At 42.6% G+C, this 22302-nt stretch overlaps 1 protein-coding gene across 1 annotated transcript in view; it reads right to left on the reverse strand.

The window, feature by feature from the left end:
• Window positions 1-22302, reverse strand: part of ITGA9 (integrin subunit alpha 9) — an 855720-nt gene that overhangs the window by 723370 nt on the left and 110048 nt on the right. Inside the window, exons 4-5 of the mRNA XM_029589807.1 lie at window positions 17829-17952; window positions 6000-6067 (exon numbers count right to left, since the gene is read on the reverse strand). Of these exons, the coding sequence (XP_029445667.1) occupies window positions 6000-6067; window positions 17829-17952 (192 nt within the window). The remainder of the gene's footprint in view (window positions 1-5999; window positions 6068-17828; window positions 17953-22302) is intronic.

A 22302-nucleotide genomic window follows, 5' to 3' on the forward strand; every position in this document is an offset into this window, starting at 1 on the left:
ATGAGAAGAATATCTGGTGAAACTGAAGGAAATGAAAAAATAAATCAGGAAAGCTAAAGGTCAAGTGGAAGAAAGGACTGCAAAGAGGTAAAGCGAAGTGACAAAATATTTTTGAGATACTGTACATAAGAGAAAGGAGGAAGGCCCAAGGTGTTATAGTAAAAGTGAAAAAGAGCAATGTGTGGAGAAAGAAAGAAATACTTCAGTCCGGTGTTCACTAAAGAAGACCCTGGAGAAAGACCATGGCTGGTTGACAAGACTATGGATGGGAGTGGGGTAGATGCAACCCCATTTACAGAAAAGAATGTCTGGGAGGAGCTAGGAAAACTGAAAGTGGACAAGACCATGGAGCTGATTGAGGTACATCCCAGAATACTAAAGGAGCTCAAAGACGTGCTGGCAAATCTGCTGTAAGACCTGTTCAATAGATCCCTGGAAACGGGAATGGTGCCACAGGAGTGGAGAACAGAGGTTGTGGTCCCGCTTCATAAGAGTGGTAGCAGAGATTAGACTGGAAACTATAGGCCGGTCAGCCTCACCTCAGTGGTGGAAAAAATTAATTAAGAATCTGCTGAAGGAGAGAGGGATAACAAGTAAGAAAAAGGAGGTGATAATGCCCTTGTAAAAGTCCTTGGTGAGGCCTCACCTGGAGTACTGTGCTCAGTTCTGGAGACCGTATCTCAAAAGAGATGGAGAAAGGATAGAAGCAGTCCAAAGAAAGATGACCAAAATTGTGTGGGTTCTGTATTGGAAGACTTAGGAGGAGAGGCTGAAGGATCTAAATATGTTTATCCTAGAGGAGAGTAGGTGCAGAGGAGATATGATACAGACACTCAGATATTAATGATACACAAACTTTAAACCTTTTCTGTAGAAAAGGAAACAGTAGAACTAGGGGTCACAAAATGAAACTACAGGGGAGACAACTCACAACAAACATCAGGAAATATTTCTTCATGGAAATGATAGTGGATGCTTGAAATGCCCTCTCAAAAGAGAAGGTAAGGGCGAAATTGGTAAATGACTTCAATAGGGCATGTGATAGATGCTGTGGATCACTAAATACTAGATATTGGAAATGAAAAAAGGGAACATCAGGGTAACCTGTTCAGAATTGCAGTTTCTACCCTTAACAGAAGGCATAGAGGTAAGCTGCATGGAGCAGAAGTCATTATCATTAGCACCTTGCTGGGTAGACTGGATGGATCATTTGGTCTTTATCTGCCATCTTTATGCAGATCGCATTCAGTTTATCATTCCTTACTCAGATTCATGGCCCAAGACCTTATCCTTAATACAACTATACTTAAAAACAATAAATACTTGGTTATCACACAACCGCTTAAAATTAAACACAGCAAAAACAGAGTTGATTTTCCTAACTACCATCCCTGAATCTTCATGCTGTCCTCCAGCAAATTTTAGATTTGAAAATCACTATATTCCAATAACAAACTGTGCCCGAAATCTAGGCATATTGATCGATTCTAGTCTATTAATGACTACTAATGTTTCTGCATTAGAAAAAAAATCCTTTTTTAAACTCCAATTACTCAGAAAATTAAAACCACTTCTTTTCCCCTCTGATTTTTGTTCAATTGTACAAGTATTGATACTGTCAGGTTTAGACTATTGCAATTCTCTATACTTAGGTGTTCCAGCATCTACTATCTGCCCCTCCAACTTATACAAAACACAGCAGCTCGCATAATCTCTAACATCCCTCGTAAAGAACACATTACACCAATTCTCCAATCACTTCACCTGCTCCCTCTACACTACCGTATTAAATTCAAGGTTCTTTCCATTATTCACAACTTTTAATTTATAATCCTTTGTCTGTTTGGCTATGTTCTACTCTAAGACTTTACCGGCCCACTCGTCAACTAAGATCAGTGGACAAATGCATACTTGAAATTCCCACAGTAAAAAAGGCTAGACTAGATTTGATCCTTAGGTGAGCATTTTCGATCGCTGGACCAACTTTATGGAATTCTCTTCTAGACCATATCCATCTCATCCCAATCTCAAAACAATTTAAAAAAGTTCTCAAGACATATTTTTGTACCCTTGCCTATGGTAAATCTAAAGATTCTTTAAAAATGTTCTCTCTCTGTTACGATATGTCCAATCCTTATAACCCATCAGTATTTTACTTTTTACCTCTATAATTATTTCATCAGTTTTTAATATCTATTTTAAATTTGTATGTAATATTCAACTATTATGTATGTACACTATTTGTAAAACGCTTAGATCTATAATTTACTTGAATAGGCGGTATATAAGAATTTTTAATAAATAAATAAATGTTACTATGACCTGGGGAATCTGGAGAAAACCCTTGAAAAGGTTTTAAAAAGTACCTCTGGAGCACTCCTGGATGTTGACATCAAGAATCGGTTATTTACTCTTTTGGATAATAGAAGGACTAGAGGGCACGCCATTAAGTTAGCAAGTAGCACTTTTAAAACTAATCAGAGAAAATTCTTTTTCACTCAACGCACAATTAAGTTCTGGAATTTGTTGCCAGAGAATGTGATTAGTGCAGTTAGTGTAGCTGGGTTTAAAAAAGGTTTGGATAAGTTATTGGAGAAGTCCATTAATTGCTATTAATCAAGTTGACTTAGGGAATGGCCTCTGCTATTAATTGCATCAGTAGCATGGGATCTACTTAGTGTTTGGGTACTTGCCAGGCACTTGTAGCCTAGTTTGGCCACTGTTGGAAACAGGATGCTGGGCTTAATGGACCCTTGGTCTGACCCAGTATGGCAATTTCTTATGTTCTTAAGATGGTAACATAAAATATTGTGTCTAGAAGAAAGGATACTAAGTTTCTCTGTGAAGAAAAATTGTGTAGTAGTATTCTGTAAAGTTATTACATGGAGTATTGAGAGAAGAGGTGCATGTAACACTGTCTGTAGCACTGATTTGGATGTTAAAGTTTGTAGGAGTAAAGCGTATCAACCTATCTTTTTTCTACAGCCTGGCTGTAGAAGCCTGTGAACCCCTGATCCAATCTGTGTATTTTAAGTTATTCCATGACCTCTAACCACTGGTAATCCCAGAAGATAAAAGCTGATTAATTATATTGTGGACTGAGTCCCCACTTTATCTACTTGTGTGAGTTCCTGGGGAGCAGGTTTGGAGGAGCAGTCAGAAGGCGTTCATAGAGGGAAGACTTATGCTGCGGGCTTCCATGTCCAGCCCAGAAAAAAAATAAAATCGCACCCTTGCCTCTGGGCCAGGTCCAATACACCATATGCATGACCCAACTTCAATTGAACCCTACAGAGAGACTAGCGCTGTGCTCCTAAATTAGCCCCAGACTCTCTCACATGTTATATGCCCTTTCAGAGAGGAACAGAACACAGAATATGATGCCTGATAAAGGTGACAAAAGCCTGTCTACTCTGCTCATTGATCTTTCTTGTTGCAACACTACAACAAGTAGAATTTTCAGATTTACCTTTAAATCTTCGCAACTAAAGACCCATTGTACTTTTAAAAATTCTGATACAGATTTTGCCTCAAAACACCAGTATTGGGAGAGCACACCAAGCATCCACCATGAAGATATAATTCTTGATCCTAATAACCATAAAATGACTCCTTGTTCAAAATTTTTCTTTCCACTGAAAAACATCATTTATAATGCTTTGAAGTATTTCATTGTCTCCGTCCTCTCTACTAGGGTATATTTAGGTCCCTAACTTTCTTCTCACCGGTATTACGGTAGTCTGCACTAGCTAGTCTTCTCTTCCTTTGTGTAACATTTTACAAAGTTTCTATGTACTTCACATATCTGAAGAAATGTGGTGCATCATTTTCAAAGAAACCTCATGTTTATGACATGATATTCTTGAGCTAAATGTGTTTCAAATTAGGCTGTATTGGGGGAAAGCCTTTACAGTGAAAAAAGTACGATATGACTTTGTACCTAGAAGTTACTGAAGAAATAAACCAAGTTTGTTGTACAAAAAAAGATAAGTTGCAATGAACTTGGGACAATTTCTTTAGAGCTCAAAGAAGTAACCTCACAAGGAATTCTAACAAGAACCAAATAGCTGTAATGGCCGAATACTTCCAGATACTTCTTCTATACTTTTCAAAACGTAATATTTCTGGTTGCCCTCTTTTCAGAAATGACCATCAGATGCTAAGCCTAACTCAATAGCTCTAATCAGATAAGAATCCTGTCAACATATTTTAACTTCCTTTGTTGCTGGAGTTTGATACAAGAAGTGTATGTGTTCATGAGGGGTAAAGGAAAAGGGACCTGCGGCATCCCAATTCATTGGCGTCAAGTCAAATGGAGCATGAGAGAGAGAGAGTCCATCAAGCTAGGTGGCGAGAACATTGCACAAATCTCATCTTTGGGTGAGTTTCCTCACTCCGAAGCTCATCAAATCTTCACAAGAGAGCACTGTTCTGTTGATATGTCTCACTTTGAATGTCAAAGTGGCCCCTAATCCCTACACTAAACCTCACCTCGAGTGACTAGGTGGGCCTCCCATAAAGATATAAATACCTATCTAGTGTGAGGGCATTATGGCCAGTCAGTCAGTCAGTCAGTCTCTCTCTCTCCAAGAGGGCCAACAGCATGTGCAAAAAACATCACAACCATGATAAAGCCCTATTGCACAGCTTTACACAAATGAAAAAAGTGTAGTTAAAGCTGTGCAATAGGGCTTCACAAAACTGTGAGCCCAGCCCACTTGGCCAAAATTCCTGCCCCAATATCCTCGCATTGCACCAAACATTATGGTGCTTTCGGATGCATTAATGGCATTTTCACACACATTAAGGCATTTTTTGCATGCGAAAACACCATATAGCACTTTGATAAATGACCCCCTAAGTTAGGCTCCTAAATCCTTTGAAATCTGACCTGTAAGATACCATGAACCTCTATTCTCAGAAAACGTTTCTTTTTTTCCCTTTTGTTCCACTTAATCTTCCCTGACAAGGCTCAGGTACTACTGTAGGAATTTTCAAGCAGGAAGCCCAGCCCCTTCCAGCAATAGGTAGTGGACATCTGAGCTAGCTGGGAGGTGGCAGGGTAGGACTTCCTTTTCTCTAATGACTGCAAAGGGTATTTCCCATATACTCCCAGTTGTCCCATTCCCATCAAACCTAACACATCTACATAGTATAGCAAAGTGCTACCATTAAATAGCATGGTAAACCCTTGAAGTAAAGAGATTTTTCAAAAGTGTATTAATTAAGAAAGTCTGCTCCTAGAAAGGGGTAGCTGAGCAACAAAATATCCTATGAATATGGATCAATTAGTCAGCCCCAATTAAGTTCCTCTTCTATGACTAGTGTTTAGTTATCTCTAATTCACTTTTCTTTGGCTAAATCAAATCCACATTTGTACCTAGAGCACATGGAGGGACAGCAAGTTAAAAAGTGCAGATTATTTTGTTGTGAAAGGTATGGTGAAACAAAATACATTAATGTGTTTAAAGTATTGCTGAGGGCATACCGAGAGTAATTTTGGAGTAAGCTGAAGGGTCTTCTGTGGGTAAAGTTTATGTGTTTCCTACAGAAAGCCCTTTAGAAAACTGCGTGACCAATACATGCATAAAATTCTGTGCATGCGTGCTGTGTGCGCTTACTTTTACACACAAGAGAGGAGAAGCGTCCCATGGGGCAGAGCACAGGTAGGGTTAGGACTGAAGTGCATACTGTTTGAATTTAAAAAGTACACACGTAAAGTCCCTAAGCAAAGCTACATGCACCACATAGCAGGTGTAATTGTGCGCACCAAATTTTGGGGGGATAATTTTTCAAAGTGGATTTATGCGAGTCAGCCTGCTTTGAAATTTGGTGTATTTGCCAGCTAATGCATGTACAATGTTACAAAATTACCCAGAATGCTCTTTCTTCTGAGTCCTTCACATGAATATCGAGTCATAAATAAGAACAGAGAAGAAACAAAATACAAGTGCTGGTGATAATGAGGAATCTCAAAGCAACCATCCCTCGCTACTAACCTCCGTAAAGAAGCCTGCTATTCCAGCCTGGCATGAGCCATGCTCCTCACCATATTTCTTCTTGTATTCTATAGAGAGAGAATCAAATATTAAAAATCAGAAGTCATTTCATTTCAGTCTGCAAGTCACGATCAGTCCCCTCTCCCTTGTTCATTCCACATGTGCCTTCGAGTCGCACGAGAGCCAAAGAAACGGAATCTGCAGGAATTCTGGTCAACCACAGAAATTCAAGCCCCAGTTCTGTAAGCAACGTGTTTCCCCGCCACACCAAATATTACAGCACTGAGCTGTGTTTTCATTTAGTTTTGTGGTGAGGGGAACACAAGCACCATAAAAAAAAAAAAAAAAAAAAAAAGAGTTGCATAATTTTATTACCACAGTGCTTTCATGCTTTCCAGAGAGGCTGAAACTTCATATGCTACCTGAAGGGTGTGTAGCACTAAAATGTAGTCCTATACTCCCTGAAAAAGGCAAATGTACCTTTTCAAGGAAAAGTTATTGTCCAAGAATGATGGTCTTCAGGACTTGAGAGAACTTAAGTACGCAATCAAAGAGCTGAGCTCTCCAGCAGGGCCCTCTTGAAAGACTTCCCAGCAACTAGAGGCAGCGGGATAAGTGGTGTCCACAATCGAGCCCTGAATCTGCAGACAAGTGAACTTTTCATATAAATGTAACAGTTCTGGCTCTTGGAAGGCCAGAGCAGCATGGATCTAGTCTCATGAAGTCGGGCAGAATGGAGGAAAAGACTCACGGTGCTGATAGCCCACTCTGGTAACATAGAAACATAGAAACATAGAAATGACGGCAGAAGAAGACCGAATGGCCCATCCAGTCTGCCCAGCAAGCCTCACACATTTTTTCTCTCATTCTTATCTGTTTCTCTTAGCTCTTTGTTCTATTCCCCTTCCACCCCCACCATTAATGTACAGAGCAGTGATGGAGCTGCATCCAAGTGAAATATCTAGCTTGATTAGTTAGGGGTAGTAGGGGCAGTAACCGCCGCGATAAGCAAGCTACACCCATGCTTATTTGTTTTTACCCAGATTATGTTATACAGCCTTTATTGGTTGTTTATCTTCTCCCCTGCCGTTGAAGCCGGGAGCTATGCTGGATATGCGTGAAGTATCAGTTTTTTTCTTCTCCCCTGCCGTTGAAGCAGAGAGCCATGCTGGATATGCATTGAAAGTGAAGTATCAGGCACATTTGGTTTGGGGTAGTAACCGCCGTAACAAGCCAGCTACTCCTCGCTTTGTGATTGCGAATCCTTTTTTTCTTCACCCCTGTCATTGAAGCTATGCAGGATATGCGTGAAGCAACAGTTTTTGTTTTGTTTTTTTTTTTCCCCTGCCGTTGAAGCAGAGAGCTATGCTGGAAATGCGTGATGTATCAGTCTTTCTCCCATGCCGATGAAGCAGAGAACCATGCTGGATATGCATGGAAAGTGAAGTATCAGGCACATTTGGTTTGGGGTAGTAACCGCCGTAACAAGCCAGCTACTCCCCGCTTTTTGAATGCGAACCCTTTTTCTTCTCCCTTGCCGTTGTAGCAGAGAGCTCTGCTGGATGTGTGAAGTATCAGTTATTCTTCTCCCCTGTCATTGAAGCAGAGAGCTATGCTGTATATGCATTGAAAGTGAAGTATCAGGCATATTTGGTTTGGGGTAGTAACCGCCGTAACAAGCCAGCTACTCCCCTCTTTGTGAGTGCAAATCCTTTTTTCCATTACCTCTTGCTGTTGAAGCTTAGAGCGATGTAGGAGTCACAGTAAGCATGTGTATGTTTATTTAATATGGGTATTGTGTCAATAGCCATCATTCTGGCGAGTCACCCACTCTTCATTGGCGGCCTCTTGACTTTATGGATCCGCAGTGTTTATCCCACGCCCCTTTGAAGTCTTTCACAGTTCTGGTCTTCACCACTTCCTCCGGAAGGGCATTCCAGGCATCCACCACCCTCTCCGTGAAGAAATACTTCCTGACATTGGTTCTGAATCTTCCTCCCTGGAGCCTCAAATCGTGACCCCTGGTTCTGCTGATTATTTTCCTATGGAAGAGGTTTGTCGTTGTTTTTGGATCATTAAAACCTTTCAAGTATCTGAAAGTCTGTATCATATCACCTCTGCTCCTCCTTTCCTCCAGGGTGTACATATTTAGATTCTTCAATCTCTCCTCGTACGTCATCCGATGAAGATTCTCCACCTTCCTGGTCGCCCTTCTCTGTACCGCTTCCATCTTGTCTTTGTCTTTTTGTAGATACGGTCTCCAGAACTGAACACAGTACTCCAGGTGAGGCCTCACCAAGGACCTGTACAAGGGAATAATCACTTCCCTTTTCTTACTCGATATTCCTCTCTCTATGCAGCCCAGCATTCTTCTGGCTTTTGCTATCGCCTTGTCGCATTGTTTCGCTGTCTTCACATCATTAGACACTATCACCCCAAGGTCCCTCTCCTGCTCCGTGCACATCAGCCTTTCCCCCCCCCATCGAGTACAGTTCATTCGGATTTCCACTCCCCATATGCATGACTTTGCACTTCTTGGCATTGAATCTCAGCTGCCATATCTTCGACCACTCTTCCAGTTTCCTTAGATCCCGTCTCATTCTCTCCACTCCTTCCGGCGTGTCCACTCTGTTGCAGATCTTAGTGTCATCCGCAAAAAGACAAACCTTACCTTCTATCCCGTCCGCAATGTCGCTCACAAAGATATTGAACAGGACCGGTCCCAACACCGATCCTTGCGGTACACCACTTAAAACCGCTCTCTCTTCAGAGAAGGCTCCATTTACCATCACATATTGTCTTCTGTCCGTCAACCAATTTGTAATCCAGGTCACCACCTCGGCACTCACTCCCAAGCTTCTCGTTTTATTCACCAGTCTCCTGTGCGGAACCGTATCAAAAGCTTTGCTGAAATCCAAGTAGATGACATCTAGTGCTCTTCCTTGATCCAATTCTTTGGTTACCCAGTCAAAAAAGTCAATCAAATTTGTCTGACAACTTGCAGATCTCTTCAAATTGAAGTTCCCATTGGCTGTTTTATTGAGGTAGCCTTTTTATTTAGTAACAACACATAGCTCTCTTCCAACACTGAGAGATTCTTTCATTTAGAAGAAATCAAACTATTTACCTTAGCTTTCCTGGATTTCATGAGACAAACAGCATAGTCATATACACTCTCTCTTTCTGGTATATTCATGTAACTTACTTTAAGAGGAAAAGGAAGTTAATTCCTATTTCTCTCCAGCCCATCAGGTTAGCTCAGTTAGGGCTACCTCTTCCTCCTACAAAATTGAGCAAATTCCCTCACCAATTCACCCAATTAGCATAGTGGAGACATTTTCTTGCTCACTCCCAGCTCGGTCTCCTTTCAAAATGCCAGTACCAGGTTTAACTAAAGCTGGTTCTCCATGGCTTTTGCTCAGTGCTAGTAGAGTACCAGGTCTTGTAATTGACTCTTATTCTCCAGCTGCTGCCTCTTTCCACCACATATCAATTACTCTTTCTCCAGGAAATCCCTGAATGTGTTCTCCTGCAATCCTCTATCTCGCTCCTGAGCTCCCTGACATGCTGGAGCACTTCAGGTCTGCCGCTGGCTTTCCAACAACTCTTTCAGATCTCCTCTCTCTTCTTGCCATTATTGCCAATGCCTTTTGAAAAAAGAACTATGTCCACTGTGAAAAGTCTCCCAGTTACGTTAAATGTAGGTTGAATCCCAGGGGCCACGTGGATAGAAGGAGTTAGCCTAGTAAAGCAGACTGAGACCCAAAGAAGCCAGCTTTCATATTCCACTTCTCCCAGTGATGCTCCTTGTGACTTTAGGCAAGTCGCAACACCTTCCATTGCCTTAGATACAAACGTAAGTACTGATTTACTAAGCCACGGTAAGTGCTGTCTTGCCACAGGAAAAGTTTGCAGGAGCAACTAAACGGTGGTACCAAAGTAATTTTTCCTCGCATTGCCAAGGCCGGAAACTTTGCACGTTCCCAGCCACAGCAATGTGGACTGGAGGTCCCCCATCCTAGGGCCACCATGGTTAGAAAGGTATGCAAGGAACCTGCAAATCTCCCACCACCACATAATCACAATCCCTGGACAACTCGTGGGTCCTCACTTCCCACTAGCCTCCCATGCCCCCAGCATATGTAAAAATAACTTTTTGTAAAAGCCCCCTTTGACTTTGCTCCTGTAAAAAAAAAAAAAAAAAAAATCTGCCCCTTGATTGGCAAAGCTCCAGCCCCCTTCCTTGAAACCCTTCCCCAAGCTTACCTGAAATCCCAGAGGTCTACACTAGGAGAAGGAGTAATCTCCACTTTGTTCTTGCCCCGCCAGCACTATTTTTCAAAATGGCACCAGATGACCCCTGACACTCCTTTGCCATGGCACATGGAGGGGCAAGGAAGGGTCTGGGGTCATTCGGTGCCATTTTATGGTGGGAGGATGATCAGGGTCAGGATACCCTTTCAGCATCTTTGGAGGGTGGAAGCCCTTTAACAACTTTGGGGAGGGGTGGAGGTGTCAGGGCCGTGGCTTTTTTCGAGGGGGTGGGGGGAGAGGAGGGTGTTTCCTATGCTAACCAGCCTGAAGTGAAAGAGCCAGGTAACACAAGGAAAACCGAGTTGCCCAACACAGCAGCTTTCTTTAATGGTAGCTAAGTTAACACTGGCATGTTGTACATCTCATTGTAGGAGTGATAAAGCTTAATGTTCCAGCTGCATTAGACTCAGTGAATAACATGCATTATCTTGCCGGTGGGTCTCTTATTTTGTTTTGGACCCAGCAGTTTCCTCCTGCTCTTTTGTGCTTCCAGTTCAATCAGAACCAGAGCTGGGATCTGGTGGTATGAACCTTCATGCACAAGTACTGGGTATTTTCCTCTATTTTATATCACCCCCCCCCCCCCCCCCCGCCTCCAATGTGCCTAGTCTGGCCGCTGCGGTGATGATCTTGGGCCAGGAGCCATGCACCCTAGCTCCTTCCAGAAACCTGCAATCCTGGGCTCTGAATCTAGCCACCAAGTGTCACCCTTAAGTGATTACCACAATTCCCTCCTTCCCCACCCCCCACCCAGAGGCTGCCAATGCTGCCTTCACAGCATCCCCAACCGCAGCTGACCCGGAGCACACAAGACCCAGCTCGGCGATTCAACCAGGGAGCTTCCACATGGGCAGCACTGCCACTGAGCCGGTCCTTCCTGTCACTTTTAACACAGACTACCTAGGGCCATTCTATCCAATGGGCAAAAAAGAGGACATTTGCCCAGGGCCCACCACCCAGCGGTCCACGGCTGAATCAAAGCCTACCTTGCCATTATGTATGTGAATGTTTCCAATTTGTCAGCCAAGATGTTGTTATAACTTACATCATACTATGACTCCTTTTTGTGTGCCAACATTAAATAAAAAAATTGAAAAACAAAAGCAGGCTGTCTTGTCAGCTACAGGACTCACTGATTGGAAAACACGCATCTGAGCATCTCACGGAAGAAAAACGGGCATGACCACCAACAAAATATAAAGGGCTATTTACAAAGATGCCATGCAGGGTTTATTAATTTGATGGGCATCATCGTACAGTTGTGGAGGAAATTAAGTCTGCAATGTAACTTTTGATCTGTGCAGATTCCCCCACACCTGACCCTCAGCATGCTGACCAGCTGATTATCACAATTTGTTATGTTGATAAAGTTAAAGGTGAACAATTGGAGAGGTTTTTTTTTTAATTTTGTGCCTATACATTCGTACACAGGTAAATCACTGGCCGATAGGATTATTAAGACTCTGGAAGAGCACAAGACCATTAGTCCATAAACCGCCCAGAGCCCAATGCTGTCTTTCTGTAGCCCTGCCCATAGTGTGGTACATAAATGAGACGTGAGATGTGCAGACCTCTTTCAAACCAGTAACTCAAGCCCCGTGCATCTAGTCTGAACTCAAACTGAAATGACTTGTTATATATAATAACCTAATCATTGTGTGTAATTTATCTTCGTCAGACAGGCCTGAGCTTAAGAGGCCAAGGGGCTAGCAATCTTAAGTGGCTGGCTAGTTCACAAAAGGTGGAATATAAATAAAAATAAAAATGTAACTAGGGATAATACAACCCACAGAACAGAGAAAAACTGGCTTCTGTTGTTAGAGAGAGCATCACCATCAGAAAGGCTGCTCTTTCCTGACCAGTCACCCATTTCTTCACTTTTGACTCTTCCTTTGGTGGAACAGAGCAATCTATGGGTTTCCTTCAGAGCTGAAGGTTAATCTCCAGCAAAGACATCCTACCAATGGCAAGAGTCCAAAAGCAGGGCTGGAAACGCACATCAGGCCAAAGTACTCTAGAGTGCAGAAACATGAGCAGACAGCTAAAAGCAGCCCTCCTCAAAAACCTCGGCTTCAGTCTTTTAGTTGGCTTGCAGCCCAAAATCCCATTTAATTTTTGGGAAATGATGATGCCTGTCTTCCTCTCTCTCCCTTGCATGCTGACTCACTCCAAACACTTCCAAAATTCCCTAAGCCATTCGCACACAGCCGCGAGACAATAAAACGCTCTATTAAGTCTCAAAGTGCAAGAATCTAAAAACAGCAAGGCCAATTTAATATGTTTTCCTTATAAGCGCCAAGAATGGCTTAATATCTCTGAAAAACAAACACAAAAAAACCCGTGCAAACCTTTGAATTTTCCCTTTTACATGCTTAGCATTTCTAGCTTGGTCCTTCAGTTGCTGGTCTACTCTCTCAGATAATATTCAGGAGCACTGCAGACACCTCGTGCTTCATTCTGACCTGTACTGTACAGCGTGGCTATGCATATTATCTACAGCGTTTCTCCGAGCCAAGGCAAAGCTATTGGGCAACAGAGATGAACCTGCAGTGTTGTGCAAACCCCCCTCCCCCTACACATTAACTTTCAGACCCATAGGTTACCCCCTCTCTTCTCATGAGATTTTAAGAATTAAGCTCAACCATCAGGATGACCCTCACCACAACCCCTCCCAGAACAATTCTGTAAAAAAATTCAAAACATAATTGGACACAGGGAGGACAATATTCAGAAGCGATTCATGCAGGTAAAGACTGATTTACCCAGGCAGAATGGCTTTCTGAAATTGCTCATCCTAAAAGTGCCTAAGAGTAGGCACAGTTCTAAGTGAACATATGTTCATTACTTCCCTTTCAGAATTGGTGCAAAGCCTGCGGGAAAAGTGTTCACACTATCAGGCCGATACAGTACAGTGCGCTCCGACGGAGCGCACTGTTAACCTGCCCTTGGATGCGCGTTTTCCCTTACCCCTTATTCAGTAAGGGGCGGAAAACGCGCGTCCAACCCGCGGCACCTAATAGCGCCCTCAACATGCAAATGCATGTTGATGGCCCTATTAGGTATGCGCGCGGGATGCAGAAAGTAACATGTGCAGCCAAGCCGCACATTTTCCTTTAAGAAATTAGCGCCTACCCAAAGGTAGGTGCTAGTTTCTGCCGGCACCGGGAAAGTGCACAGAAAAGCAGTAAAAACTGCTTTTCTGTGCACCCTCCGACTTAATATCATGGTGATATTAAGTCGGAGGTCCCGAAGAGTAAAAAAAGTTAAAATTTTTTTTAAATGGGCCAGCGGCTGTTGGGCCGAAAACCGGACGCTCAATTTTGCTGGTGTCCAGTTTCCTAGCTCGTGGCTGTCAGCGGGCTCGAGAACAGACGCCAGCAAAATTGAGCGTCGGTTGTCAAACCCGCTGACAGCCGCCGCTCCGGGTCAAAAGGAGGCGCTAGGGACATGCTAGTGTCCCTAGCGCCTCCTTTTGCCCATTTCTACCGCACCACCTAATTTAAATACAGAATCGCGCGCACAGGCTCTCCCGCGGACTTTACTGAATCAGCCCGTATGTGTGTATGTAGAGATGGCAAAATCAGTTCATAACTTATTACCCACAGCAATGAGCTTAATCAGTTGCCATCGTGTTATCACCTGGCTATATAAGAGCTTTAATCATTACTAGCACAAAAAAACATCCCAATATTTTATACTGCAAATGTGAACTATAAAGTAAACATTAAGATCAGATACCTTTAATCACTGGGCACTACAAAAATCACTCAACTAAGAGCTTAAAAAGACATCTATCTCCAAATGTAAAAATCTATGCGTATGAAAGCACCAAACTAATTCTGGTGTCCAGCTCAATAGATCACACATTGTACTGCATATATTAATATACATAGCACAAATATGTTTCAGAAATCATGTCACAAGTCTGATTAATGTGTTACTTGTGATTTTTGGGGTACACTGCATGAAAAATGTCAAGAAACACACAAATCTTATAAATTAAAAAAAATACATACTGCACTGACTGAAAATAATCTTTGAAATGATGGACTGGCCTTTGGTTGAGCTGATCTAGGATACTTCCCCTTACTATTCACCAAGCTAACATTTCAGATTTGTTTCTCACCTCAGTGACACAAACTACATTTGTGAAGTAACACCAAACCCCGCAAAAAAGTCACCTATATAGAACCTATATAGAAAACTTACCATAAAAAAAAGCTCTCACAACTAAAACTCAAACAGCAATAATTCTACTCATGAAAAGGTAAGAGTGTAAATATTACACCAGACAGTAGAACAGCATTACTGTTCTTCTCAGCAGGGAAAAGGAATAGCCTAATAGTTAGAGCAATGGGCTGAGAAACAGAGAAACCGCTTTCCCTACTGACACGCCTTGTGACCTTGAGCATGTTGCTTTATCTCTTGTTGTTTCAGTTATCTATTTATATTGTAAGCTCTTTTGGGATATAGATATATTGTACCAAATTCTAAAAATGCTGAAAATCCCCTTGAGCATTATTTGGAAAGGTGGGATAAATATCCAAATGTATTATTAGCAATACACCTACTATCAGGAAAACAAAAAAGCTGAAGTACACAGAAACTACATTCATAGAATACCTAATGTTTGTTGTACCCACAGAACACAGAAAAAGACTCATCAAATATGGAATAAGTGACCACAAATCTATATCTCTCTATATAAAAGGCTTTATATGTGTCGGTCGGTCACACTGTTGAGACTGTCTGTAGCCACCAGATGGTGCCCAGCACAGTGGAAGGTACACTGCACAAAGACAATATGCTCTGTTTGTAAAGCTCTGTCACACACACACACACACACACACACACGGACATGCACACACACCTGCAGGCAGCCACAGACAGGTACCCACATACACAGGCTCTGCCAAACACACACACACACAAACAGACACCCACATAGGCACAGATCCCCATACCATCAGGTTCAGATGTACACGCACACAAGCGGTTATTGATCAGCAACCCGAGCAACACCAGGTACTGTTCGCCAATATGCTCTGTCTGCAAAGCCCTGTCTCTCACACTTCTACACACAGGGACAAGTAAACAAAGGTACACATGCACACGCAAGCTCAAATATGCCCACACACGCACACACACACAAACACAGGTGCACGCACACACACACAAACACAGGTGCACACACTCACACAGAGTGGCAGAGGGAGCCGCACACACAGACACTTACAAGCAGAGACATACAGGTATAGCCACCCCTACACGCACAGGCACAGGGCACAGGGCACAGGGCCATCCCCCCCCCCCCCCCCACCCCACCACACACACACACACAAACACAGCCAAAGGCAGACTCAAACAGGTGCACATACACACACTCAAGCTGTTGTAGACCAGACTACCTGAGCAACACAGGGTACCTTTTGCTAGCTATAAATAGAATTATCTAAATTGAACTCCTGTCCACTGCAGCCTCACCTCCTTCCCTTCCTGTTCCTTACAGGATAGGAGAGGGAAGGAGCTGGATTTGGAAGTAGAGAGGCACTTTTTTTTTGTTTTGCTCTGTCCATTCTAGTCTCACCCCCTTCCCCTCCTGTTGCCTGCAGCTGGATCAGGAAGCAGAGGGCTGTTCCTTGCTGAGTGAGATTCAGCACAGCAGGAAGGCTGCAATTCTTCAGTCAGCCTGCTGCCCCCAGGCTTTATCGCCCCAGACACAGGCCTAGTGTGCTGATTGACAAATTCAGGCCCAATTACCATGCGCTGGTGTAAGATTTGATTAGATGCGTCCTTCACCTTCAAACCCTTCCCCCTACTCACCACGAAATCTGATCTGCCACCCCCAGTAAAAGATTACATAAATGGCTACATGGTGCTCGCTACTCCCAATGCTGGCTCGATGCTGAGCAAGAAAGCAAAGAACAGGTCCAAGTTTACTTGCTATCATGCAATGAAGTCAGTGCTTTAGTTCTCCGCCGTTGCCAAGTTTCCACTGGCAAACCCCTGCACTGAAGGTCCAGCCCCAGGCAATTCTATTTTTTAACAATTCTTGGCAACATCCCTGTCAGATAGGAGCAGCAGCAGCCCAGCAAGGAAGACATGACTAACTTCAAATACAATTCTCATTTATCCCAGAGGCCTTCTTCAATGACCTATTTCAAACTAGCAAAGCTGAATATCAAAATGAAGTAATGATGCTAGAAAGGGATAAAAAAAAAATGTAATGCTTTTGCCCAGCAGCATTCTCTAGTACCTTTAGACTTTGTGCTCACTCAGAATCTGGCCCAAATGGGCCTACGGTACTATTGAACCTCTTTCATGGCTACTTAGGTTTTTCCACCATATTTGTTCCCTTTCTCGCCCCTCCCATGGATCCCAACCATAGGAGCAGCACTGCTCTGGCCAGGGATTCCTCCAGAATGTTTAGTTTAGTTTATCAGCATTTCTATACCGTTACATCAGACATGCCTTCACAAAGGTTTACAAGTTAAAAACACAAGAAATACATTGTTTTGTTAAGATAGTAACAGCTGAAAACTACATAAAAGAGGAAAATTAAATAAATTAGCTGTTAGAGTGAAAGATAAAATCAATCTAAAACAAAATATCAAATTGCATAAATAAGAATAGCAGTAATGTGGTAAAGTGGAAAAGTATCCCTCCTGAGCAATGACCATGACTCCCTCCCTCCTGGTGGGCTGTGAGTGCTGCCTCTCCAGCTCCCTGCCGGCCCAGGAATCAAGAAGCAGATCCAAGAATCAAGTTCAGTTTATGCATGCAGCAGTGCTCAGCATTGCCCATAGACCTTCGGGCCGGCCTGAAGTTGGGTTTTTTTTTTTGGGGGGGGGGGGGGGGAGGGTTGGGTTGGTTTTCTATAATAAAAACTCATTATGCAATTATTAGTTCAGTACCAAAGCGTAAGAACTCTCTCTCCAAGAACATTAACAAAAAGACCAACATCGTAACATATTAAATGATGGTGAATAAATTCTGCATTTGCTATTGGGAACATATTAGAGAGAAAAAAAAAAAGACTCTCAGGAAGAGAAAAGCTCTTGTGGCAGACAGAATGGACACTGGTCATCCAGGAGCCCCCACTCCTCCTTCCTCCACAAACACACACGCTTATATTTTACAGCAAAGAAAGAATACGGCCGGCTGCCGGCATGGTAAAGAGGCAAGAAAGGAAAACCATGCACAATAAGCTTCATTTAAAAAAGTGAGTCACAAATTGTGGCATGCAGATCAGCGATCAAGGAAGCACTGTTTCCCAGGCTAAGATGAGCAAACTTGCCCCCTCCTCACACAGACAAGTGCTTTTCTGAATGAGAATACAGTGTTTGTCCTCCCCGCTGAAAGAGCCATTTGACAGTTCTCATTTGCCCATCAGGACAAACTCCGAGCGTCTGTTTCGGAAGTATAAGTAAATACCACCCTGGCAAACTGCCGAAAAAAGAAAAGAGCATTGGGTGGTACAGGAAGTATTTATTCATTACCAAAGATCTCCCTTACCTTCGTAACAAGGCATCAGTTTCCGGCCACTGGACTGCAGATTGGGTGGGATGATGGCGCAGAAGCCATGGGGCAGGATGTACTCCGTCTCATAGTAGATATTTTTCCAGCGATGTGCACAGGCCTACAACGATAGCACAGCAAAGCATTACTCACAGCGTCACTGTGGAGGAAAGGCTGGACCTCTACAAACGCGTGCTCTCCCCTACTCGGTATTGTAACAGAGGAGGAGGATCGGAGGCCTGAATTAAGATAAATGGCAACACAGTAGGTGTAAGACAGACTACTGGCACAATTACAGGCTCCCATGAAGCACCGGGAACAGGACTTGATTCACTAATGCATTTACAGCATCCATGTCAGACCTATTAAAGTGCAATTAGACATTGCCAGTGAAGATAATTAAAAGTTCTGATCCTAATATGAAAGGGTCTTTTACATTTAAAATGTAGTTTGAAGACCAATAATTCATCCTTAAATAGAGAGGTTATTAATATACAGAATGCAAAAAACAAAAACTTCAAACTGTGACTGTGGAAAAAGAGAAATCTTCCTGGCAAAGCATGCACCTGCTTATTTCTAATGAATACAACAAGTGTGAATTTTAAAAAAATCAATATATGAATGTTGGCTCTGCTTCTTTTGAGATAGTTTGCAGTGTAGGGGTGACCAACCTTTCCCATGTCAAAAGCTACATAACCAGAATTCACATAGACAGAGCTGCCATGCCTTTCATGGCCAAGCAAGAGATGACTCCCTCCTACACACACAGACATACACAGACACATACACACACACACAAAAGAAAAGGCCAACTCTCTCTCTCTCTCTCAGACACACATATTCACTCTCAAACTCACTCTCTCTCAAACACAAGGATATGCACACACACTCTCTCTCTCAAACACAATCTCTCAGACACACAAAGATACACACACGTTCATTCTCTCACATACATAAACACACTCACTCTCTGTCAGAAAGACACACTACACTCTCACTCTCATATACAAAGACATACACACTCATTCTCTCTCAGACACAGATACAAACACTCTCTCTCAGACCTAGACACACACTACTCTCTCTCTCTCTCTCTCTCTGACACAAAGACACACACACTATCTCAGGCACAAGACACACTGACAGTCTCTGACACTCTCACTCTCTCTCTCAAACACAAAGATACACGCACATTCTCTCAGATACTGATATATGCACACACTCTCCCTCTCTCAAAGACACACACATACACATTGTTGTGCTGCCACTCATCTTCTCACTCAGTGAGTAGACCCCGCCCCAGTACTGCTGCACTGTGTAAAGTTGTAGCTTGCTGCCAGCCTTTCCACAGCTTGCAGCAGCCCCCTCCATTTCCCATTCCCACTCCTTCTTGGCACTCACACTCCCCAGGAGACTCACTGGTGCCACAGATAGTGCAGTTGGTCATCCCTGTACTAGCAGAATACCTCACATATGCTGCAGACCCTTACCAAATACAGAACAAAAAAAAAAGAGATCATAAAGTAGACATAGAAACGTGCAGACAAAAAACTAAACAATAAACCACAACTGTGTTATGCAGTGCAACAATGGGAAAAAAAAAGAATAACCACCATTCCTCATATAACATTAAATAAAATCAAGAAATATAAACCATTTATAATAGTAAAATCATACTAATAGAATATTTCAAAATAGCCAACGAATAGAACATCAAATAATTAAAAACTCACATATATTTGTTTAATATTTCCCCAAACACCAATAAAATATGTCAAAACAGCAGACAAATTAAATAACACCCCAAAATTAAAATTAATAAGGATTTAAAAATCTCCTACTACCTGGGATCTTTTGATGGCAAGTTGACCTTAGATTGTTGTGGATTGAGAGGAGGAGGCTACACAGACATTATCCTCTGTCTCTCTCACGCACACAAACACACACATGTTCATTCTCTCAATCATTCTCTCACACACACATATACAGGCTCTTTCATCCTCATTCACACACATGCTCTCATACACTCCCCATCTCACACCTTTTCATACTCTCACATACAAGCACACACACACAGGCACCACTGGCACCCTCACAGACATGATAGAAAGAGGGGCTCCAGAGAAAAGTTCCTGAGTAGGAACTGGGAAGGGAGGGCTTGGAGAGTGGGCAGGGCAGGTGGGCAAGAGAAAGCAGAAGCAGCAGGAGAGGTGGGGGTGGGATTCTGTCACTGTTTAGAAAATATCATTTTGCAAAAGGAAATGATAGTCTCAATCCAGTCCCCTGCAATGATTGGTTAATGCTAGCTGTAGTTGCTATTTGGATGTTTCTGAACTTCCTCTTGGTCTGTTCCTATTTGCTTGCTCGCTCTCTCTATGTTTTTATCTTCTTCTTATTATTCCTTCTCCCAAGGAATGCCTGGGACAGTTTATTTCCTGCAGAGACTTTCAGTTGAAAGAAGGCTTTTGACAGGCAAACTGCTTGTTTTCATCCTCTTTCAAGCTCTGAGAAGCATCGTCTTTTCACCTCTTATTTACTATTAACCTACAGCTGCTTACTGCAGCTGTATTAGTCTCTCCTATCTATGCAACTACTCTTGGAACTTTCTCATCTACTGTGAGTGTTGAATTGTTCATTCAAATAAATGTTTTTGGTAACCAAGAGCTGAGTTTATCTGATAACTGCAGCTGGGGAAAAGGTTTAGCTGACTATCTAGGCACTCAAGAACATAAGAATATAAATATGCCATATTGGGTCAGACCAAGGGTCCATCAAGCCCAGCATCCTATTTCCAACAGTGGCCAATCGAAGTCACAAGTACCTGGCAAGTACCCAAACATTAAATAGATCTCAAGCTACTATTGCTTATTAATTAATTGCTTATTAATTAATAGCAGTTTATGGATTTTTCCTGTAGAAACTTATCCAAAACTTTTTAAACCATTACACTAACTGCCATAACCACATCCTCTGGCAATGAATTCCAGAGCTTAACTATGCACTGAGTGAAAAATAATTTTCTTTGATTTGTTTTAAATGATAGAAAGAGGGGCTAACTTCATGGAGTGCCTCCTAGTCCTTCTGTTAACTGAGAGAGTAATTAACTGATTTATATTAACATGTTCATGTCCTTTCATGACTCTGTAGACCTCTATCATATCCCCCTCAGCCATCTTTTCTCCAAACTGAAAGCCCTAACTTCTTTAGCCTTTCCTCATAGGGCATCCGTTCCATTCCCTTTATCATTTTGGTCACCCTTTTCTGCACTTTCTCCAGTGCAACTATATCTTTTTTGAGATGTGGCGACCAGAATTGCACTCAGTATTCAAGGTGCGGTCTCAGCATGGAGCAGTACAGAGACATTATGACAACCATCGTTTTATTTGCCATTCCATTCCTAATAAGTCCTAACATTGTTTGCTTTTTTGATCACCACAGCACACTGAGCCAATGATTTCAATGTAATATCCACTATGATGCTAGACATCAAGCAGCCAAGGGCAGTATAGTGACCACTAATATTGAAGTATGAATTAAGGAAGATGAAAAATTCATGCTGGTCACATGTCACCCAGGATGAAAAGGTACCCACCCTTAGCCTCGGCACTAGAACTAATGAAGGTATAGCGATATGTAGACTATTCAAGTGAAGATAACATCCCTGGTTTTGCTGTCGGGCATGGTGAACATGTTTGTGAACCCAATGCAGCAGGAGAAAGGCCACAGAAATTAATGAAAAAAATCGAGAGGACTAACTACAGTTAGATGGACCTCTGAAGATAAAAAGGAGATAATGTACTGCTAGTTTTATGCCACAAACCCTACATTTAAATCAAAAGGTTTCAAATAGACAGAACACCTAAAAATGAAAGAAATGTTGAGATTACTTACCTGATAATCTCCTTTTCCTTAGTGTAGACAGATGGACTCAGAACGAATGGGTATAGTATGCTCGTGCTAGCAGTTGGAGACGGATCTGACGTCAGCACGGGTGTATATATACCCCCACAGGAAGCGTAGCAACTTAGTAATCTTCCTTGCAAAAGCTGTTATGGATGTGTGTACTGACGCTCAGTGAAATAGTGAAACAGGATTCCCCTGACCGATTGATAGTAGCTGGAGACCACCAGCATTCCCAACCGGAAGGCGTTGACACCTGGCAAAAAGGGGACGTTCTTATGTAACAAATGACATGGCTTACCTTGAATTGGTGAAACCAATGACGACATGCAGCTGGGCGGGATGCTGAGTCCATCTATCTACACTAAGAAAAAGGAGATTATCAGGTAAGTAATCTCAACATTTCCCGGCGTGTAGCCAGATGGACTCAGAACGAATGGAATGTACAAAAGCTTTACTCCCAGCCTGGGCGGGAGGCTGCCTGAGGACCTTGTAGGACCGCCCTCGCAAATGCTGTGTCCTCCCTGGCCTGGACATCCAGACAGTAGAACCTGGAGAAGGTATGGAGGGA

Source organism: Rhinatrema bivittatum, chromosome 2 (genome assembly GCF_901001135.1).
Source record: "Rhinatrema bivittatum chromosome 2, aRhiBiv1.1, whole genome shotgun sequence".
NCBI classification, from domain to species: Eukaryota; Metazoa; Chordata; class Amphibia; order Gymnophiona; family Rhinatrematidae; genus Rhinatrema; species Rhinatrema bivittatum.